At 38.1% G+C, this 24353-nt stretch overlaps 1 protein-coding gene across 2 annotated transcripts in view; it reads right to left on the reverse strand.

Annotated features, from left to right (window-relative positions):
• The window catches only part of WDR76 (WD repeat domain 76), a 64277-nt gene that overhangs the window by 26990 nt on the left and 12934 nt on the right, over window positions 1-24353 (reverse strand). For both annotated transcript variants that reach the window (XM_044229495.1, XM_044229496.1), the window contains 6 exons: window positions 23420-23512; window positions 21518-21573; window positions 13085-13211; window positions 11763-11864; window positions 11622-11665; window positions 10509-10662 (listed from right to left, as the gene is read on the reverse strand). In XM_044229495.1, coding sequence (XP_044085430.1) covers window positions 10509-10662; window positions 11622-11665; window positions 11763-11864; window positions 13085-13211; window positions 21518-21573; window positions 23420-23512 — 576 coding nt within the window. The remainder of the gene's footprint in view (window positions 1-10508; window positions 10663-11621; window positions 11666-11762; window positions 11865-13084; window positions 13212-21517; window positions 21574-23419; window positions 23513-24353) is intronic.

Below are 24353 nucleotides of genomic sequence, written 5' to 3' on the forward strand. Positions count from 1 at the left end.
TGTTGCTGTCTCAGGGGTGACAGCAATAGAAGAGGTGGAGAAGGTAGATGAAGATGCAGGAGAGGGAGGCACACAGAGTGTAACTTTATGAAGTACATCATAATTTGTCTTTTTTTTCATTTCTCTAAAAATGTTTCTATACATACAGTACCTATTCTTGGGGCGCCTGGGTGGCTCAGTGGGTTAAGCCGCTGCCTTCGGTTCGGGTCATGATCTCAGGGTCCTGGGATCGAGTCCCGCATCGGGCTCTCTGCTCAGCAGGGAGCCTGCTTCCCTTCCTCTCTGCCTACTTGTGATCTCTCTCAATCTTTAAAAAAACAAACAAACAAACAAAAAAAGTATCTATTCTTCTTCCACCATTTGCTTTACAGTGTCCATACAATAGAAGGGCCCACGTCATAAAAGAAGTAGCTATCTTGAATACTCAAAATACTTGTGCCAGATTGTCATTTTTTTTTTAACATAGAATGTATTATTTGTTTCGGGGTACACGTCTGTGAATCATCAGTCTTCTACAATTCACAGCACTCACTATACCACATACCCTCCCCAATGTCCATCACCTAGCCACCCTATCCCTCCCCACCCCTCTTCAGCAGCCCTCAGTTTGTTTCCTGAGATTAAGAGTGTCAATTTGTTTTCTAACACTGCTTCATCATCTGGCACTGGTTCAGAAGTACCATCTCCACCAAGCACTCTTCTCTAAATTCCTCTGGTGGAGAATCTCTTGGTCCTTGAATTCCTCCAAGATCCATATCCTGAAACCCTTCACCCCCACCATTTTTGCCATAACCACAATCTCTTTCATGATTTCCTTGTCTCTGTTATAAATCCTGTGAAGTCATATACAACATCTGGACACAGTTTTCTCTAACAGGAATTTATTCTGTTCAGGCTTGATTGCTTTCCTAGCTTTTTCTATAACAACAATGGTATCTTCAATGGTGTTATCTTTCCAGACTTTCATGTTTTCTCTACAGGGCATCTCTTCCATGGCCTTGACAACCTTTTCTATAGAGCACCATGTGTTATGAGCCTTAAACATCCTTAATGACCCCCTGATCTAGAGGCTCACCATATTTGGGAGCAACATTTTCATGCCTTTGGTGTTGAACTCATGGAGTTCTGGGAAGCCAGGGACATTGTCCAGTATCAGAAAAAATTTAAAAGGCAGTCCCTTACTGACAAAGCACTTCCTGATGTGAGAGAAAAAGCACTGATGAATCCAATCCAGAAAAGTGCTCATTTAGGACCTCCTGTTGTACAGCCAAAAGACTGGCAGCTGGTGTTTATCTTTTCCCTTGGAGGTCAGGGATTAGCAGCTTTATAGATGAGGGCAGTCCTGATCATGAACCCAACTGTATTTATGCGGAAGAGTTAGCCTATTCCTTCCTGCCTTCAAACCTGGTGCTCACCTCCCTTCCTTACTAATAAATGTCCTTTGTGGCATTTTTTTTACCCAATGCACTTTCCTCTGAATTAGAAACCTGCTCAGGCAGATATCCTTTCTCACTAATTTTCTTAATGGTGTCTGAGAACTTGTCTGCACTCTTGGGTCAGCAGAGGCTGCTGGCTATCCTGACATATTTTTAAACCAAACTTCTAAAAATTATCAAACCATCCTTTGCCAGCATTAAATTCTCCAGCTTCAGATCTTTCACCTTCCATTTGTTTTGTCATATGATGACTAATTTTTCTTAAATCGTATTGGTCTACAGGTATGTCTTCTTGGAGCAATCCTATACCCACATAAAAGCCACATCTTCAATATGAAATAAAAAGGTATTTTGCAAAAAGTACAAGGCTTTCCACATCTGCTAGAGAAGCTGTAGCAACGATTTTACAATTTTTTTTTTTTTAACAATAGTCCTTCTGCTAGATTCATTTATCCTGAAATGCCAGGCAACTGCTACTACAGACCTCAATTTATAGTATTTATCAAGCAGTTCCAACTCTTTTCTGTACTGTCCTGAATTTTCTGTTTCTTGGAAGCATTTTCTGGCATCACTAGTGGCACCATATGAGTTCTATGGTGTTATTCAAGGTGTACGGTATTGCACTGAGCACGATGAAAAATATGCAAGAACCCTGAGATCACTTTTTCTGCGATACACAGTTTATTGGAGATAAACCATTCCCACAGAGATGACTGGTGTTTCAAGGAGATACTTGCCATAATTAAGCTCACCACGGTAACAAAAGAAGAGCTAAGAGATTTTTATAGTACTATTAACTATTAGTTTTATGCAGTTAAGATTTAATACTGTATCTTTATATTTATTACATTTCTCTTAACTGTGATGGTGCCACATAGAATCTGTGTTTGTTGGAAGATTTGAAAAATGTTTACTTTTTATAAAATAGGTTTGCATATATTTTATGGTAGTAAATAAAAAAATACACTAGTCTCTACATGTATTTTATGCATTCATGACACACCTTTTTCTTTATTTTTTCAGTATTTCTAAACTACATGGTTCATCCACAAGTTTTTTCAAATTGTTACAAATCTCAAAAAAATTTTCCTATATATTTATTAAAAAAAAAATCCATGTATAAGTAGGCCCAGCAAGTTTAAACCATGTTACAGGTCAACTGGATTTGTAACTTTATCAAGCAATATTCCCTAAAAAGGAAAAAGTATAAAACAAAATGAGTTGTAGTCATTATACTTATTTTTTAATTATGTCTCAATTTTAGACATTTTCTATTGAATGGCAGCATATGACCCTTTACCAACCTACCCTATCTCCATTTCTAGTATATGTGCTGCCGAAGCGAGCACACCCTATCTCCATTTCTATATTTTGTCAATTATTATTTTTGTTTTGTCCAGGTTGATAACATTCCCATCCAGTTCCATAAACATTGTTCATGTAGCTATATTATATGAGTCCTGCATTGGAAGGGATTCAATGCCCATCACCAATTCTTTTGTCAAGCTTCTCATTCCATAATTCTTAATTCTGATTTACTCTTAACTGGCTGAGATTTGCTCTCAAACAGTTTTTTTTTCCACATGAGCTCACATGTCTTGAATTTCTTGAGTTTTCTCACATTTGAGAATACCTACGAGCTGCCTTTAATTAGAGATGTAACTTGGACAAAATATTGGGCCACACTTACTTCCCTCGGAACTTCAGAGATATTACATGAAATACTGTTGTAGAAAACAGAAAAGCCTGATTCCCTCCCTTGAATACAACTTATTTTCTCTGCCTAAAGAATTCTTTATCCTCTAAGTTCCAAGATTTCCTAGACCATGGTATACATATTCAATCTGCCATTCCATTCTGTCTTTCCAGAAGAACTGTCTTTGAATATATTTTCTGTTCCACTGTTGTGTTATATGTGTTATATATGTGTTTGACTGTCTTCCCTTAACTTACTGGGTTGTCTGTGTTTGAGATTACCTCAAGTCTTTAATGTCTATAATTTAGTTTTCAGCAATGTCTATTCTGTTCCTTGCTTTTGTTTATTAGTTTCACTGATCTTCAATTTGTTTTCGTTAGTTCTGCAATCTCCTTTTCCATCTCATTCTTGTTTTATCACCTTATCTTTGAGTGTTATTTTACAAATAATGTTGTTATTAACTTGCTCCACAGCAGCACTGTCCAAAAAAACTTTCTGAGATAAGAAAAATGTTGTATGTATGCACTATCAATGTAATATCCACGGGCTTCATGTGGCTATATGCACTTAAAAAGTGCCTTGTGCAACTGAAGAACTAAATTTTCTTTAATTTAAATATCTTTTTTTTCCAAAAAATTTTATTTATGTATTTATTTATTTGAGGGATTGGGGGGTACATGAGCAGGTAGGGGAGGGGCAGAGGGAGAGAGACAAGCAGACACCCCACTGCACAGGAAGCCTGATGCAGGGCTTGATCCCAGGACCCCGAGATCATGACTGACTGAGCCGCCCAGGCGCCCCATGAATGTCAACAGTCTCTTAGAACCAGTAGCTACTATACTGAACAGAAGAGTTCTACAGTCCGGAACTGAAAATAATTTCCTTTCTTTCCTTGGGTTATGTTCCTCTTCTAGGCCTGCCTTTGTATGCCAGGTTCTTCAGGCCAGGGGAAGAGCATGTCAAGGACCTTACTAGGCATGGGAAAGCCTACCTGATACATTTAAGGACCTTTTTCTGTTATTCTTGCAACAGTGTTTGTCTAGTTGCTAAATTGTTTCTTTTAATTTCCATTATGCTTGAATTGCTCTGTCCATGTTAGATGCTCTGATATTATGTTGACTCTTCCTCCCAGTATCTGACATCAGTTCATTTTTTTTCCTCAGAAAAAGATAAGCTTTTCTGTAGCCAAGGAGCAGGAGGAGGGAAGTAGATAGGTGGGTTTCAGCTGAAATAGCAAGCAGTATTTGTTGAAGTTCCTAGACTACGAGATTCTATTCATTATTTTGTATCTGGATTTATACCACCTACTTGGCTGGTTTGTGGGGAAGGAGGTGGCTTAACCACTCCCAAACACCAAGAAAATTTCCCTCTAGAGAATTAGTCCTACTGTTCACTTTTCCCACTTCCCCTGTTTTCCCCCTTTTCCCCTCAGCAGCCATTTCCCTATTCCTCACTCGAAACAGGAAAAATCTAAAAATCTACTCAATGTACCTCTCTTCAGTTTTGAGACATAGGTGAAAATCCTCAGGATTTGGTCAATTCACCAATATGGATTTCGGTTGTAGGACAAGGTAGAAGCTAAACCATGCTGTGGCCCCCCCACCCTCCAGCTGAGCTAAAGAAGTACACTGCATTATTGCTCTAAGAGTTTTTTGGTGTTTTGTTTTGTTTTACTTACTGATTTGACTGCTTTTTGCTCATTCTATGGAAAATTCCAATTGTCCATTTTAATTAGAATATACCTGATTCTGGGTGGCTCAGTGGGTTAAAGCCTCTGCCTTCAGCTGGGTGACTGGGTGGCTAAGTGGGTTAAAGCCTCTGCCTTCAGCTCAGGTCATCATCCCAGGGTTCTGGGATCGAGCCCCGCACCAGGCTCTCTGCTAGAGAGCCTGCTTCCCACCCCCCTCTGCCTGTCTCTCTGCCTACTTGTCATCTCTGTCAAATAAATAATAAAATCTTTAAAAATAAGAATAATAATAATATACCAGGTTAACAGAGCTTCTAGAGGCACCTGGTTCAGTCAGTGGAGCATGCAACTCGTGGTCTTAGGGTTGTGAATTCAAGTACCACATTAGATATGAAGATTACTTAAAAATAAAATCCTAAGGGAAAAAACAGTACTTCTTACTACTTTAAATCTAATTGAATCCAAGACCAGTTTGTTTTGAGCGGGTCATGATCCCAGGGTCCTGGGACAGAGCGCCACACTGGGCTCCCTGCTCGGCAAGAGGTCTGCTTCTCCTTCTCCCACTTTCCCCTGCTTGTGTTCCCCCTCTCGCTGTGTCTCAATCTCTGTCAAATAAATAAACAAAAAATCTTAAAACAAAACAAAACCCAGTATGGGAATTCTAAAAAAGGAGATGGGGCCTTGGCCCAACATAATCCCTCTTGTTCATTCCTTTGCTGTCTATACTCTAGCCACACAAACATTCTTTCAGGTCCTTAAATGTATCAGGTAGGCTTTCCCCTGCCTAGTAAGGTCCTTGACATGCTCCCCCCACCCCCTGGCCTGAAATACCCTTTCCCCTTTCTTTACTTGGTCTACAGCTTAGCTTTCAAATCTCATCTCAGTTCCTCAAGGAAGCTTGCCCTAAACCTCTAAATTAGGTCAGCCCCCTGTCATATGTTTTCATTTACAGTACTTTTCCTTCAGGCCATTAATCACAGTATATAATTCACTCCACTTATCAAATATGTAATTACATATTTGGCCATTATTTCATTAATGCTATTTTGGCCACTAAATTCTAAACGCTAAGAGGGCAGAGACAGTCTTTGCTCACAAATGTTTAATAGCTGGGAAATCATGAGAATATTACTAAACACAAAATAATAAATGTGGAATGAACAAAGAAATGAATGGGAAAATGGGTGACTTAGTAAAGGATAACAACTTTTGATTCTAGGTGACACTCGGAACCTGACAGAAAGTTAAGAGGAAAAACTGAGGGAGTGTCAAGGCAGTTCAATAGGGGAAAGGATAATCTTCTCAACAAATGACAACTGGGGGATGCCTGGGTGGCTCAGTTGCTTAAGTGTCTCTCTTTGGCTCAGGTCATGATCCCAGGGTCCTGGGATTGAGTCCTGTATTGGGCACCTTGCTCAGGAGGGAGCCTGCTTCTCCCTCTGCCTGCTGTTCACCCAGCTTGTGCGCTCTCTCTCTCTGACAAATAAATAAATAAATCTTTTTAAAAAATGACAACTGGATATTCATATACAAAAAAATAAATTTGGGCTCTTGTCTCACACCATATTTAAAAATTACTCAAGATGAATCAGCAAACTAAATGTAAAAGGAAAACTATAAAATTTTCAGGACAAAAACAAAAACAGAAAACGCTCTTAAAAGCTTGGGGCCAGGGGCACCTGGGTGGCTCAGTTGGTTAAGCAACTGCCTTTGGCTCAGGTCATGATCTCAATGTTCTAGGATGGAGCCCCTCACTGGGGTCCATGCTCAGCAGAAAGCCTGCTTCTCCCCCTCCCTCTGCTGCTCCCCTACTTGTGCTCTCTCTAATAAATAAAAATAAAATTAAAAAAAAAAAAAAAAAAAAGCTTGGGACTAGACAAAGATTTTTAAAATATAACACCAAAAGCACAATCCATTAAAAAATCTTGATAAACTGGACGTCATCAAAATTCAGAACTTTAGCACTTCAAAAGACAGCATTAAGGGAAAAAAAGACAGCATTAAGAAAATAAGTAAAATCCAAAAACATATCTAAGAAAGAATCTGTATCTAGAATTTACGAACTCTTCTGGTTCAATAAAACAAACAACCTAATTAAAAATTGATTAAAGGGGGCGCCTAGGTGGCTCAGTAGGTTAAGCCTCTGCCTTCCGCTCAGGTCATGATCTCAGGGGCCTGGGATCAAGTCCTGCCTCCGGCTCTCTGCTCAGCAGGGAGCCTGCATCCTCCTCTCTCTCTCTCTGCCTGCCTCTCTGCCTACTTGTGATCTCTCTCTGTCAAATAAACAAATAAAATCTTTTTTAAAAAATTGATTAAAGATTTGAATAGCTATTTCACCAAAGATATTCAAATGGCATGAAAAGTCGCTGAACATTGTTAGTCATTAGGGAAATACAAATAAAAAAAACCGCAATGAGATGCCATTTCACACCCACCAGAAAGGCTATACTCTAAAAGACAGACAATAATATATACTGGTGAGCATGTGGAGAAATTAGAACCCTCATATGTTGCTGGTGGGAATAGTAAATGAAGCAATCATTTTAGAATGCAGTTTGGCAGTTCCTCAAAATGTTAACGAATTACCATTAAGACCCAGCAATTCTACCCCTAGGTGTCTTCCCAAGAGAAATAACACATATCCAAACAAAAATGTGTACACCAATGTTTTTAGTAGCATTATTCAGAATGAAGGAAAAGTACTGTAAATGAAAACATATGACAGGGGGCTGACCTAATTTAGAGGTTTAGGGCAAGCTTCCTTGAGGAACTGAGATGAGATTTGAAAGCTAAGGTGTAGACCAAGTAAAGATATCTAAATATCTATTAAGTGAGAAAATGGATCAACAAAATGTGGTATACAATGGAATACTATTCAACAATTTAAAAGAATGAAATATTGATATATACTAAAACATAAATGAAACTTGAAAACATTACGAGAAAAAAGTTAACATAAAAGACCAAATACCGTATGATTCTATTTATATGACATGTCCAAAAATGGCAGATTTATGGAGATCTGCCTGGGAACGAGAGTGATTAACTGGGGGATTAAATCTAAATAGCCGAGGAACATATAGGAATGATTGAAAATGTTCTGAAACTAGAGTATGAATAGTTACACATCTCAGTAATAAACGTACTAAAAATCATTGAGTTCTATATTTAAAATGTGAGTTTTGGGGCGCCTGGGTGGCTCAGTTGGTTAACCCGCTGCCTTCGGCTCAGGTCATGATCTCAGGGTCCTGGGATCGAGTCCCGCATCAGGCTCTCTGCTCAGCAGGGGGCCTGCTTCCCTTCCCCTCTCTCTGCCTGCCTCTCTGCCTACTGTGATCTCTCTCTGTCAAATAAATAAATAAAATCTTTAAAAATAATAATAATAAAATAAAACGTGAATTTTATAATAGGTAATTATGTGTTAATCAAGTAAATTTTTTTCAAAGATTTATTTATTTGACACAAGTAGGCAGAGCAGCAGGCAGAGGGAGAGGGAGAAGCAGGCTCCCCACCCAGCAGGGAGCCTGACTCGGAGCTGGATCCCAGAACCCTGGGATCATAACCTGAGCCAAAGGCAGCCACTTGACCAACTGATTCCAAGTTAAGTTTTTTTTTTTAAACTAGAGCAACTGGGGGATGAGTACAGGACAGCAGAAGTTTTGCATTTAAGACTTACTCAAGTTGTTAACATGATAGCCAAGTGTCCAGGACAATTAGAAAGTTGAGAGAGATATCAGACTACAGAGATTTAGTAATACAGATTTTGGAGCCACCAGGAAAGACATGACAAAGGGACTTTTACACATCTTCAACTCTGTACAAATCAATCTACCCTGAAAAGATTTTCACTTGACTATGCTAATTTTCTATTATTCCTTTTCAGAGTTCTTCAACCACTGATTTTTATTGATTGCTTTCATTTCTTCCACTACCCTATTCTTTTTTATTCTATGAAAGTCTGTGTTCCTTCCTTATCTCACTGTTGAAGCTATTCTCTCAACTAATGGTACCCCAATTTCAAAACCAGTGGCCTTTTCTCTACTCCCATTCTTTTTAACTTACCTGCTTCAAGAAGGCTGGTCAAACTCCAACCCATGAAACTCATCTCTTAGCTTGTACTACCTTATACTATTTTTAGTCCTCTTCCCACTTCTCTATTTGTTTTATTTACCAAATCCTTTTACCTCCCAACCTCACCCACTTTATCAAACTAAGGAAGAACCTATGCTCCAAAAACAAGAGAGAATTTGGTATTTATTTCTTTCTTCTCACAACATCTGTTTATTAACCCTAACCAGCTTCAAGTTACCATAGTATATTCATCACCATTAATTGTCCTTACAGTATTTCTCAGGTGTTTGTCCTACTTTGCCAATAAGAAAATAAATACAAGAACATTAACTTGGCTTTTCTCAATTTTGTAACCAACAAAATCAATCCATGGGGAATTATATGGACAATGAATGGAATTCAGTGTCCGTTTGTAACTCATAAAAAAATTAATGGGATTATCTTTTTTCTTTTTAAAGATTTATTTAATTTATTTATTTGACAGACAGAGATTACAAGTAGGCAGAGGGGCAGGCAGAGAAAGAGGAGGAAGCAGGTTCCCTCTGAGCAGAGAGCCCGATGCGGGGCTCGATCCCAGACCCCTGGGATCATGACCTGAGCCAAAGGCAGAGGCTTTAACCCACTGAGCCACCCAGGCACCCCTGAATGGGATTATCCTAAGCAGATCCCTAGGAAGATATTTTTCCCAGTCTTAAAACTTTATTTATTTTTAGATTTTTTAAAAAAGATTTTATTTATTTGAGAGAGAAAGAGTGAGCAAGAGAGAGAGAAAGAACAGAGGGAGAGTCTGCTGAGCAAGGAGCCTGACGTGGTGATTCAATCCCAATATTACAGGATCATGACCTGAGCCAAAGGCAGATGTTTATCGACTGAGCCACCCAAGTGCCCCAGAAACTTTAAAAATAGTTAGAGGGATGGGGTGCCTGGGTGGATCAGTGGGTGAAGCCTCTGCCTTTGGCTCAGGTCCTGGGATCTCAGGGTCCTCGTATCAAGCCCCACATCAGGCTCTCTGCTCAGCAGGGAGCCTGCCTTCCCCTCTCTCTCTGCCTGCCTCTCTGCCTACTTGTGGTATCTCTCTCTCTCTCCCCTCCCCGGCCCCATCAAATAAATAAATAAAACTTAAAAAAAAATAGAGGGTGCCTGGGTGGCTCAGTCCGTTAAGCATCTGCCTTCAGTTCAGGTCATGTTCCCAGGGTCCTGGGATCGAGTCCCACCTCTGGGCTCCCTGTGCAGAGGGGAGTCTGCTTCTCCCTCTGCCCCTCCCCCATGCCCATGCTTGCCTGCTCTCGTGCTCTCTCTCACAAACATAAATAAAAATATTATAAATAAATAAGTATAAACACAATCAGAAAACTAAGAATTTTGTGTGATCTTTTCATATTTACATTTAAAGGTATAACCGTTTCCTGGCAATTAATTTATGCTCAAATGACTAATAATGAAATAAAAAATGTTTTAAGTTCTAGAAAGCCAACAAAAATTTCTTGATTTCTAAAATCTGGAATCACAAAGTACAAAACTATAAATCTCAAGTAACATCTATAAAACATGTGGCTGTAGGCCATTCTCCTATAGACTATTTCAGTCAAACTTTATTACTTTCAAAAAATTAACTTACCAAATCCCAAAGTCCAACTTGCCCAGATTTGGCCCCAGCTGCTACCAAAGTTCTAATTTCTGATGGGTGGAGAGCCACAGAAAATATTGCACCTCTGGTGACTTTATGAACAGTATCTTCAGTAATGACCATACCACTTAAATTGGCTTTATAGCTGAGGAAAAGAAGTTAAATTTTAGAAGTAAAACCAATCAGTAGTCAAAATAACTAAAAGATGACTCAAAAAATAAAAGAGACACAGTTAGTGCAAACAGTCAACCTCCTAATAATCAAGGGAATCAAATTAAAGAATGGGATACTATTTTTCACTTACAAAAGGTAGCAGGCTACAGTTAAAACATACATTCACTAACAGTGCTAGTGGCAGAGTAAATTCATATGAGATTTTTAGAAGAAAAAGATTTTAGAAAACAATTCAGTAATGTATACTAAAGCCAGAAAAATGTCCATTAATACTTGAGTCATTAATCTCACTTCTGGAATCTATCCTAAAGAATTAACCCACCATCACACATATACACTTTAATGTACGTACACATATAACTAAATACGCAACTAACCACACAAAACTAAACTGAATATAATTCCAAATACCAACAAAGTCAGAAAAAGTTAAGTAAATGAAATAGTAGGCAATTAATCAATAAATTTAAAGACTCTAGTAACATAGTATTAATGTTTTGTAACTATAATATTAATGAAATGCATAATGCAAATTTATATATACCCTAGAATAAACTAAAAATGTACATGGATTCACTCATTTATTAAATAATGAGTGAACATATATCATGTACCAGGCACCATTTGGTTACTGAGACAAAATCCCAGCATTTAGGAAACTCGTATCATAGCGGTATTGCAAGTGGCAATACTTGGAAGAAAATATACAAAAACAACAAATGCTAGGATAGAAATATTATAGGTAATCATTTCACCTCATTTTCAAAACTTCTTGTAATGGTATATGATCTTTATAATTTAAAGACTGTAGAAAATATAAATCAAAGGCATGGGATTTTTTTTTTTTTTAAAGATTTTATTTATTTATTTGACAGAGATCACACGTAGATGGAGAGGAAGGCAGAGAGAGGCATGGGATTTTTAACTCACCTTTTACTGTTAACTAACTCCTTCTCAGTATTCTTAATACTTGTCTGAAACAATGAAAAATACCAAAGTACTAAGTTAATAAATGTACTGAAATTTCCTTAACAGATAATTCTAAAAGCCGTAAGCCCTCCCAAGTGATACCTTGCTCACTTCTGTCCAAGTCTGTAAAAATCTTTTAAATAGTTCACTGTCATCATCTTGATTTTCAGGAGTCATTTCTAAAGGCCCAGGAGGTAACAAAGGCTGTTATAAAAAATAAGAAAATAAAGACTAAAATGAGAAATAAAACAGGTTGATTATTGCTCTGCCCTAGAATGTAAGTTTTTTAGTACTTTACTTTCAGTACCAACATAGGTGACACATCATTAGCATTCAAAAACAGTTGTTCAGTGAATGATTGCCAGGTATATCCTATAAACTAATAACATATATTACCCTATTTAATCCTCATAATAATCCAGTGAATGAGATACCACATTTTAAAGAGATAATGATGAATCTTAGAGAAGTTACCTTGTCAAAAGTTAGAATGCCAAAAACAGGAGTTGCTAGGAATGGATTCAGATTGGTTCAATTGCATTACTCAGAGCAAAGTTATTATTTTATGCCAGCGATTTTTTAAATCATAGGTTGTAACCCATGCATTGTGAAATCATTTCAATGTATTATGGCCAGCAATGTTTTAATGAAAAGCAAAGGAATAGAAAATACAAAAAGTACATCACATGCAGTAAGTATTAAGTATCATTTCACAAGTGTTGCTTCAGTTGTGTGGCATTAATGAGTTAAATGTAAATATATCTACCATGGGCGGAGGCTTCAGAAATACTGGAAAGCTACTCTTCCCAAGCACCTTAATTTGCAATTAGCTCCCAAAGCACCAATCTAATTAGTGTTACCTTCTAAAGTATAATTCAGCACTTAGATAAAAGTATTAAAAACAGTGGGTGCACTTGAATAAAAAAATGATTAAAATATTATTTAGACAATAAACTTGGTAAGTATAAGTAAAACTCTTTCTATTCACTCATAGTACAAAGTTATACTACAGCAAGGGACCATCACCATTATCACGTATTATGTATTATTAATAACAGTAATACTACCATTTATTGCTTACTTACTAAGCCCTTAACACAGTATACAGAACTTTATAGATACTGTTTCACTTAACTCCCACAAATCCTCTTTGAAATTTCTATACTGTTGCCACTTTAAATATGGGGAAACTGGGGCTCAGAAAGTTTTAAGTAATTTACCCATAATTCCATAGCATGTAAGCCTGCAAAAATTCAAACTAGTCTTTATGATTTTGACATTTTAATCATTAAACAAGAATCAGTCAAGTATGTACTTAATGAAGCACCTATTAAAGAAATTTAATGACCTTTAAAATCTAGTTTCAAACATTTCAAATTTTTCAGTATTTTATTGAGTAATATCTTGTTTTTGCACTTTCTTACATTTTCATCTACAATTACTGTCGGCTGGGCTGGGGGTGCTGGTAATGACACTCCTGAAGGATCTACTTTTAATAATCTCATTGACCTTCTACATCCAGTCCCATTTTCTTTCTTCTTTGGCTTTTTCCTAAAGGAGTGAGGGAAAAAAATTCAAGTTATAAAACAGTGATCTGTATTTGTTAATATTAAGGAGATAACTTCCAGGAATGTATCTTATAGATATACTCACACATTACAAAAATATACGTACATGACTACACTGATTCTAACCGAACATTTATGTTTCCATGCTTTTTAAAGATTTTTATTTATTTATTTGACAGAGAGAGATCACAAGTAGGCAGAGAGGCAGGCAGAGAGAGAGAGAGGAGGAAGCAGGCTCCCCGCTGTGCAGAGAGCCCGATGCGGGACTCGATCCCAGGACCCTGAGATCATGACCTGAGCCGAAGGCAGCGGCTTAACCCACTGAGCCACCCAGGCGCCCTATGTTTCCATGCTTTTAAATAAAATCCTAAATGTTCACCATGGAGAGGTGAGAGGTGTTAAAACAAATCATGGTATACATCTCTAAGAGAATAATATGCAAACATAAGAAGAATTAAATAGACCTTTGCACACTGATATGACATGAATTCTTAGATATAAGAAGGAAAAACAAGGTCCAGTACATGCTGAATATGCTTCCATTTTTTTTGAGAGAAAGGTTATGTACACACATGTATTTGTACATACTAAGAATAGCTATTAAAGAATACACATGAAACTACTAACAGTGGTTTCTTCTAGGGAGAAGGCCTGGAGAACTAAGGTCTAAAATGGAAAAGAGATTTAAATGTTCCATTGCATTTCCTTCCATATAGTTTACTTTTTAAAATCATATACGTACCCTACTTCTTTTGTGTACTATTTTTTCATTTTAAAAAAGTAGTTCAGAACTTCCAGTTTCCAGTTCCACAAATAAGGAACTTGAAATTCACCACCCTGTCTTTTCAAGTAAAAAGGTGAACAGATTGACAAGTCAGTAACTCTTCTAGGATCCTTAAGAGAAGCAAGGACACAGTGCACCTGCTTTCTGTCCTCAATACTGGAGAGACAGGCAAATATAAGGAGTCATGGCCTACTAGAACAGAAAGTCAAGAACCAAAACCACAATGGGAACCAACGCCAAGGCAGGAAAACCTGAACTGTACTGACCAGATGCTGGAGGCTCAGCATGGACAAGTTAAAAACTCCACAGTGGTCCACACAAAAACCTGCACATAAGTATATATAATAGCTTTATTCATAACTGTCAAAACTGGGAAACAGCCAAGATGTCCTCAACTGAAGATAAATAAAGTACGGTATATCCAAACATGGAATATTATTCAGCACTAAAAAGAAACAGGCTATCAAGCCATAAAAAGACATGGAGAAAACTTAAATGTCTATTACAAAGAGAAGGAAGTAAATCTGGAAAGGCTAAATACTGTATGATCGCAAATACATGGCCTCCTATTAAAGGCAAAACAATGGAGACAAAAAAGATAACTGCCACAGTTGAGGGTGATAAGTTGATGAACAGAGAGAACACAGAAGATTTTTAGGGTGGTAAAAGTACTCTATATATTATAATGATGGATATATGTCATTATACATTTATACAAATCCATACAACACACAACACCAAAAGTGAACTCTAAGGCCAACTATGGACTTTGGATGATTATGATGCATTAGTGTAGATTCATCCTTGGTAATTAATGCACACTACACTGACTGGTGCTGATAATGGGGAAAATTATGCATGTGTGGGGGCAGAGGAATATACAGGAAATCTCTGTACCCTCCTCTCAATTTTGCTGTATAACTGAAACTGCTCTAAAAAAGTCTTTAAAAAAAAATAAACCCTCAAGGGGGACTCACCCCTAGTATTTTGTGAGATTTACAACCAGGAACTCAACTAGGTCTTCAGTAAATATCAGAGAAAAATCCCCTCGTGCTTCCCACAGTGGGAGGGGGAAAAGAACATTTTTGAAATACACCAGAGCACTTTGTTCTTCTTAACAAGGCCTGCCCTCAGGAGAACTAGTTAACCAGAGCCTAATCTGCTAGGGTATTATCAGAGTTTAACGTCAGAGAAAGGAAATACCGAACTCCAGCCCATTCTTACCCTTCTCTCCCACCTAACAGGGGAGGAAAGGAAATAAAACATCATGAAATTCACAGCTCAGAAAACAAAGGCTCTCTAAAAGACAGACCTAATCACAGGACTATAGAACAGCTCTCTCTCCCCTTCCACAATTACTAAAGGCCTATTTACAATAGTTCCTTTTTCCTAGTACATCATGTCCAGCTATCAAGAAAAAATTACAAGGCACAATGAAAGACAAATAACACAATTTAAAGAGGAAGAGCAAGCTTCTGGGGGCAGGCACCTGGGTGGCTCAGTCATTAAGTGTCTGCTTTACGCTCAGGTCATGATCCCAGGGTCTTGGGGTCAAACCCCACATCAGGCTCCCTGCTCAGCAGGAAGCCTGCTTCTCTCTTTCCCACTACTCCAGCCTGTGTTCCCTCTCTCACTGTGTCTCTCTGTGTCAAATAAATAGAATTTTTTAAAAATCTAGGGGCACCTGAGTGGCTCAGTGGGTTAAAGCCTCTGCCTTTGGCTCAGGTCTTGATCCCAGGGTCCTGGGATCCAGCCCCACCTCGGCCTCTCTGGTCAGCAGGGAGCCTGCTTCCTCCTTTCTCTGCCTGCCTCTCTGCCTACTTGTGATCTCTGTCTGTCAAATAAATAAATAAAATCTTCAAAAAAAAAATCTACTTTAAGTATAAAGACACATAAAGATTAAAAATAAATGAATGGATAAAAATAGATCATGCTATTGGACAAATGGAAAGAAAGCAGGAGTGAATATATTAATTTCAGACAGAACAGACTTCATAACAAAGAAAGTTATCAGAGATAAAGAAAGGCATTACATAATGATAAAGGTCCAATTCTCCAAGACAGCATAACATAATGCACCTAACAACAGAAAATCAAACTATGTAAGGCAAAAACTAACAGAATTCCAAAAAGAAATAGGTGCCTCTACTATCTTAGTTGAAGATTTAAACACTCCCCTGTTATAAATGGAGACATCCAGCAGGCAGCAAATCAGCAAGGGCACAGATGAACTTGACATATACCATCCACAAACTAGATAAAACAAACCTCTATAGACCAGTTCATTCAAAAACAGAATACAAATCTTGAAAAAAAAAAAAAAAACTGTTAAAAAGAAAAGGGGGGAGGGTACCTAGGTGGCTCAGTGAGTTAAGCATCAGCTTTCTGCTCAGGTCACGGTCCCAGAGTCCTGGGATGGAGCCTACATCAGGCTCCCTGCTCCATGGGGATCCCGCTTCTGCCTATGCCTCTCTCTCTCTCATGAATAAATAAATAAAATCTTTTTAAAAATTCTTTTATCTCAAAAACAAAATACACATTTCCTCTCAAGCTCAGATGGAACATTCACCAAGGCAGACCACATTCTAGATCATAAAACACACCTTAACAAATTTAAAAGTATAGAAATTTTAAAAAGAAGAAAATTTTACAATGTTTGCTCTCAGAACACAACTGAATTAAACCAGAAGTCAGTAAGATAAAGATACCTGGAAAACCCAAAATACATACAAATTAAACAACAAATAATACATGGGTTGAGGCGCCTGGATGACTCAGTTGGTTAACCATCTGCCTTTGGCGCAGGTCATGACACTCACATTGAGATCCTCATCAGGCTCCCCTGCTTGACAGGGAGCCTGCTTCTCCCTCTCCCTCTGCCTGCTTCTCCCCCGTGTATGCTCACACTTTTTGTCAAGTAAATAAATAAAATCTTTAAAAAAAAAAAAAAACAAAACTCATCCACATTACTGATTATATGAAAGCATTTTGTGTACATTTGCATTTTTTTTTCTTATCTTTTCATCCTTACTTAGGTTTCCCTCGTCAAGACAATCCCAAGTTCCTGTTTGCTTCTCTGCCTCTTCAGGAATTCTATTACTTTTTCAGTCAGGTGCCTCATTATACTGACCCCAAGGCATCCTGAATGAGACTGGGATGATTCTAAGGATCATCGCTAAGTGAAATAGAATCCTCCCCAGTTCTGTTCAGGCTCATGTCCTCTCTACCACTCCAACCCTTCAAACAAGTTATTAAAACATCCTCCAGGTAATTAACTTGTCTTCTCACCCCACCCTGGAAAATATAGGCTCAATCCCTGGTCATCCATTGGAACAATCCAACTCAATGAAATAACACATACAAGGACACTGGGTGGCTCAGTTGGTTAAACATCTACCTTCGGGCCAGGTCATGATCCCACGGTCCTGGGATCAAGCCACACCTCAGGCTCCCTGTTCAGCGGGGAGTCTGATTCTCCCTCTGCCCTGCTTGTGCTCCCTCTTTCTCTCTCTCTCGCTTGATCTCTCTCTCTCTCAGGTAAATAAATAAAATCTTTGGGGCACCTGGGTGGCTCAGTGGGTTAAGCCTCTGCCTTCGGCTCGGGTCATGATCTTGCGGTCCAGGGATCGAGCCCCGCATTGGGCTCTCTGCTTGGTGGGGAGCTTGCTTCCCCCTCTCTCTCTGCCTGCCTCTCTACCTGCTTGTGATCTCTCTCTCTCTGTCAAATAAATAAACAGAATCTTAAAAAAAAAAAATTAAAATAAATAAAATCTGTTTAAAAAAACAAAAGGGGGAAGAAAACAATCTGTTAAATCTCTATAGGATATAAAAAATATTTTTACCTAAATGAAAATGAAAACACAACCTAATAAAATATGTGGGATGTAGAGAAAGCAGTGCTTACAGAGAAATTTGTAACAGTGAGTCCACAGATTAGGAAAGAAGGTCAAAAATCAAGCATCTAAGTTTCCAACTTAGGAAACTAGAAAAAGAAGAGCAAATTAATCCAATGTAAGGAAAAGAAAAGAAATAATAAAAGCTGAACAAATCAATAAAATTAAAAACAGGAAATCACTGGGGGCAGGGTGATGCGGGAGTAAATCAGCAAAACCAAAAGCCAGTTCTTCAAAAAAACCAATAAAATTTGGGGCATGTGGGTGGATCAGTTGTTTAAGTGTCCATCAGATCATGACCTGATTTCAGGTCAGGTCATGATCTCAGGGTCTTGAGATCAAGCCCCATGTCGGACTCCATGCTCACCAGAGTCTACTTGAGATTCTCTCTCTCTCCCTCTGCCCCTCCCCTTGCTTGTGCTTGGCTGGTCTCTAATTAATTAATTAATAGATAGAGAGATAGATACCAACAGGGGTGTCTGGGTGGCTCAGCCAGTTAAGCATCTGCCTTAGGCTCAGGTCATGATCTCAGGGTCCTCTCTGCTCAGCAGCAAGTTCGCTCCCTCTCCGTGATCTCTCTTGCTCTTTCTCATTCTCACTCTCTCTCAAATAAATAAAGTCTTAAAAAAAGTAAAAAATTAAATTAAATTTAAAAAGACCAATAAAATCAGGGTTCCTAGGTGGCTCAATCATTTAAGTGTCTGCCTTCAGCTCAGGTCATGATCCCAGGAGTCCTAGGATCGAGCCCAGCACTGGGATCCCTGCTAAGTGGAGAGCCTGCTTCTCTCTCTCCCTCTGCTGCCATTCTGCCTACTTGTGCTCTCTCTGTGTCAAATAAATAAATAAAATCGTTTTTTAAAAAAGACCAATAAAATCAATAAACCTCTAGGGAAGGCTAACTAATAAAAAAAATTATCAATATCACAAAGGAAAGAGGGGTCGCACTATGGATCCAACAGACATTAACAATAAAGGAATGATATGAACTCTATGCCCACATATTTGATAACCTAGATGAAAGACAAGTCTTGAAAAGACTCAACTGCTAAACTCACAATCTGAATTAGAAATAGATAATCTGAATAGGCTTAACCTATTAAGGAAATTATACAATAATTAATAATCTTCCAAAACAGAAAGCACCAGGCTGACATAGGTTCACTGGTGAATTTTACCAAACATATAAGAAAGAAATTATACCAATTCTCTATAACCTCTTTTAGAGGATAAAAGCAGAGAGAATCTTACCTACCTCATTCTAGAAGGTCAGCATGACCCTAATACCAAAACCAAAGATATTATAAAAAAGAAAACTACAGACCAATAATCTCTCATGAGCAGATGCAAAACCCTCAAATATTAGTACAAGGAACCCAACAATGTACAAAAAGTATTACAAGCCACAACCAAGTGGGATATATTCCAGGTATGCAAGATTGGTTCAACACTCAAAAATCACTTATTGTAATCTATCAAAAAAATCATTCAATGTAATCCATCACATTAATAGGCTAAAAAAGCAAAATCACACGATCCCATCAACTAATGTAGAACAGGCTTCTAACTAAATCTAACACCCATTCGTGATTAAAAAAAAAAAAAATCTCAGTAGAGGGGAACTTTCCAAACTTGACAGAGTACCTACAGAAAACTTAGAGCTAATGTCATACTTAAATGGTGAGAAACACCAAGATAAGGTATAAGATAAGATGTCCTCGCTCACCATTCCTTTTCAACCTTATGCTGGAAGTTCTAGCTAAAGCAATAAGACAAGAAAAGAAAAGAAATAGTACACAGATTTGGATGAAAAAAATAAAACTATATTTGTTCAAGTTTCCAGGTTGGGGACACCTAGAGGCTCAGTCAGTTAAGCATCAGGCTCTTGGTTTTGGCTCAGGTCATAATCTTGGAATCATGAAAACAAGCCCCAAGTCAGTCTCTGCACTGGACATGGAGCTTACTTAAGATTCTCTCCCTCTCTCTCTGCCCCTCCCCCTCCTCACATGCACGCTCTCTCAATAAATACTTTTTTAAAAAATAAAAATAAGAGTTTCCAGGTTGGTGAGCAAATAGATGTGCTAGGAGAATAGCAGTGAGAGAGTGCTCTGAGAGGGCATGGATGCTCTATACCATTTCCCCGTGCCTTGCCCTATGCATCTCTTCCTTTAGCTGTTCTAAGTTATATCCTTTTATAATAAACCAGTAATCTATTCAGTTAAAAAAAAAAAAAAAAAAAAAAAGCTGGGACACCTGGGTGTCTCAGTTGGTTGGGTGACTGCCTTTGGCTCGGGTCATGATCCTGGAGTCCCACATCAGGCTCCCTGCTCCTCGGGGAGTCTTGCTTCTCCCTCTTACCTTCTTCTCTCTCATGCGCACTCTCTCTCTCTCAAATAAATAAATAAAATCATTTTGTTTTAAATTATTTTTTAAAATAATTAAAAAAAAAAAAAGCTGCAGGGGCACATGGGTGGCTCAGTTGGTTAAATATCTGCCTTTGGCTCAGCTCATGACCCCCAGGTCCTGGGATCGAGCCCCACATCATGCTCCTTACTCAGCTAGGAACCTGCTTCTCCCTTCCCTCTGCTTGTCACTCCCCCTGCTTAGGCTCACTCATGCCCTCTCTCTCTGCATCAAATAAATAAATAAAATCTTTAAAAAAACAGAACTTGCATTTGCTCATAGATGACATGATAGTCTATGTAGAAAATCTTTTCAAAAATGGTGCTAGAACAAATGGACAACCACATTTTTTTAAAAAAAATATCAATCTAGGGGCACCTGGGTGGCTCAGTCACTTAAGCGTCTGCCTTTGGCTCAGGTCACGATCATCGAGCCCTACATCAGGCTCGCTGCTTAGCGGGGAGCCTGCTTCTTCCTCCCTCTGCCTCTTCCCTGGCTCATGCTCACTATGTCTCTCTCACTCATCTCTTCCCCAAAAAATAAATAAATAAATAATCAATCTAGACACAGCTTTACCTCCATCACAAAATTAACCCAAAACAGATCACAAATCTAATGTAAAATGCAATACTATAAAACTTGTAGAATAGAAAATCTAGGTGACCTTGGGTATACCAATGGTTTTTGGAATAAAACACCAAAAACACAATCCATGACAGGAAAAATTGATGAAGTAAACGTCATTAAAATTAAAAACTTCTGTTCTGCAAAAGACACTGTCAAGAGATGAGAAAACAAGCCACAGACTGGGAGGAAATATTTGCACATCTGATAAAGGACTGTTATCCAAAATATACAAAGAACTCTTAAAACTTAAAACAATAAAAAACAAACAACTTAATTAAAAAATGGGCCAAAGATCTTAACAGATAGTTCACCAAAGTAATATACAGATAGCAATAAGCATATGAAAAAATGCTCTACCTCATATTATCAGAGAAATAGAAATTAAAAGAACAATGAGATATACCAATACATACTTATTAGAAGGGCCAAAATCCAGAACACTGACAACAGCAAATGCTCGTAAAGATGTGAAACAACAAGTTTAAGATTACAGTTTCTATTATTTTACCATGGTAACAATTTTTTCAAATTATAAATAACTCAGTAATACATCATGGTATAAGCACTGTAAACCAAATCTTTTACCTTTTGGATTCAGGAGGCTGCCTCTTTTTTATCATTTCACGGAGCCTTGCAGCTGACTGCAAAATATACAAAACATACATGTAAAGATACTACCTTATAAAATATTAAGTAAGCTGTTTTATCAACACTGAACTAAGATCTATATAGGAAATGAAGATCCTTAAGATATAATACCTGCTCTTGGTAACAGACATGAGACAAATAAACCATGAATAATAAAAGTAAGTAAATAATAACATCTAAAGAACTGGAGGACTTGGTTAAACATTAGACTTGATCTGGGCTCAGGTCTTGACCTCAGGGTCAAGAGTTCAAGCCCTGCATTGTATTTACATTCTGATACCTTGGACCAGGTTGCTAATGAGTTTACATGATTGAACATTAAACATTTAATCAAATATACTATCATGAATTAAAACATGATAGTTTAACTTCTGCTATAGGCAATTCTTATTTTGATATTTTCCAGAAAAGCTGTATTACACTTCTATAAATCAAATCATAATTTCTGGTAACTAAAATCAAAATCAGAGATACTTTGTTTAAATTTCTGATGACTTTTCAACTTTTAGTAACTCAACAATTTAGTCCCTTATATTAAGTTACCCACCCTTCCCTCAAGATGCAAACACATGTTGAATATTTGAGAATGTGTAATCAAAGATATCAAGTAATTATTTAATAAAGCCAAGGGCTTGTTACCTTATGAAGGAAAATATCACACACCTTCCTGAAAGGCTACCTCACACAGGGTGATCTCACACACAGAAGTTTCCACCCACAGTGTGAAGACACAATGTAAATTACACATTTAGTTATGATTATAAAACATTACCATACATTGGCCATTTATCCTTTTTTTTAAGATTCTGAATTTATTACCATTTTTGAAAGCTCTTATTTATTTATCTGATGGAGAGAACACAAGCAGGGGCAGTGGCAGACAGAGGGAGAGGAAGCAAGCTCTCTGCTGAGCAGGGAGCCTGATGTGGGGATCTAGCCCAGGATCCTGGGATCACGATCCAAGCCAAAGGCAGACACTCAACCAACTGAGCCACCCAGGTGCCCCTGGCCATTTATCCTTAAAGTTCACTATACAAAGCATATTTTCATCTATTCTTTAAGATTTAAAAAAAAAGACAGGCGCATGCGTGGTTCAGCTAGTTAAGTGTCTGCCTTCAGTTTATGTCATAATCCCAGGGTTCCCTGCTCAGCAGGAAGTCTGCTTGTCTCTTTGCCCCTTCCCCCACTTGCACTCATGCTCTCTCTCCCTCTCAAATAAATAAATAAATCTTAGGGAAAAAAAGGATTGGGGGAGGGGGGAGAAGGCTTGTCCTTTCCTCTACCACACATCCCTCAACCCATTCCTCCTATTTCCCCTTTATCCTTTAGAGGAAGCAACCACTTGGAGCATACCCTGTTCCCCTGAATCCAAGATAACCTTTCATAAGACACCATTATCTTATGCACCAACAAAAGGAAGAGCTGCCAGTTACAGTTTCAAGATGTCAATTTCAAAAGCATTAAAATGAAAAAAAATTAGAATCAATAAAATATGGTAACCTCCTCTTACTAAACACAAAACTCAGTCCTAATTTTACCCTTCCTTATCTAATATATGAAACCTGATACTATGAGTATTTTATTGACCTATGGGCAAGAGGAATGGCATCTTGCTCTTAATCAGAAATTCCAGGGGCGCCTGGGTGGCTCAGTGGGTTAAAGCCTCTGCCTTCGGCTCAGGTCATGATCCCAGGGTCCTGGGATCGAGCCCCGCATCGTGCTCTCTGCTCAGCGGGGAGCCTGCTTCCTCCTCTCTCTCTCTCTCTCTGCCTGCCTGTGATCTCTATCAAATAAATAAAATCTTTAAAAAAAAAAAAAAAAAAGAAATTCCACACAAACCTCAGACAACTGAAGAGAAGCAAAAAAGTTTGCATTTTCTGATATGTTCTTCAGTCTCTTCCTTTCATACGGTGACAATCCTGAAAATTCATCCTATGAAATTACACCAAAAAAATTCTGTTACTTTGCATGATCCACAGGAAAGCACCTCAAAAAACTAGGTGTTGAATTCTCAAATGTATCCTTTCCTTCGAATAGTACCTGCTTTATTCATTACATGCTTTCTTACCAATTTGCACACAATCTTTGCTGCACTGGATACCAAATGTAAGAGTTTGAATTTGGGATAATCACAAAGTATCTACATGGCTTCCCAATTAAATAACAAGGGACATAGCAGAAGTCAAGTAGTATATCCTAAAAGCAAATTATTTCCTACTGGTCATAAATCGTACCATTACTCACAGTTATCTTTTTATTAAACAAAAAGAGAAATCAGTAACATAAAATTTTAAATTCATTCAATGAGTTAAGGAAACTTAGATAGAAGAACAACAGGCGCGCCTGAGTGGCTCAATGGGTTAAAACCTCTGCCTTTGGCACTGGTCATGATCCCAGGGTCCTGGGATTGAGCCCCCAACTGGGCTCTCTGCTCGGCAGGGAGCCTGCTTCTGCCCCCCAACCCTCTCACCCCCCTCCGCGCCTGCCTCTCTGCCTACTTGTGATCTTTGTCTGTCAAATAAATAAACAAGATCTTTAAAATAAAAAAAAGAACAACAACAACAGAGATATAGGCACAGGCAGAAAAGACAATAAAACCAGACAATTAAGCTCGGAGGTCCAATATCCAACTAATAGTTATAGAGGTAAAAAAGAGGAGCAGAGAAAATGGAGGAGAAAGTTATTAGAGAAATAATATAAGAAGGTTTCTTGAAACTAAAGACATGCATTTCCACATTAAAAGAACCCAATGAGTATGCAGAACAACAAATGA

This window comes from Neovison vison, chromosome 13 (genome assembly GCF_020171115.1).
Source record: "Neovison vison isolate M4711 chromosome 13, ASM_NN_V1, whole genome shotgun sequence".
In the NCBI taxonomy this organism is placed as follows: Eukaryota; Metazoa; Chordata; class Mammalia; order Carnivora; family Mustelidae; genus Neogale; species Neogale vison.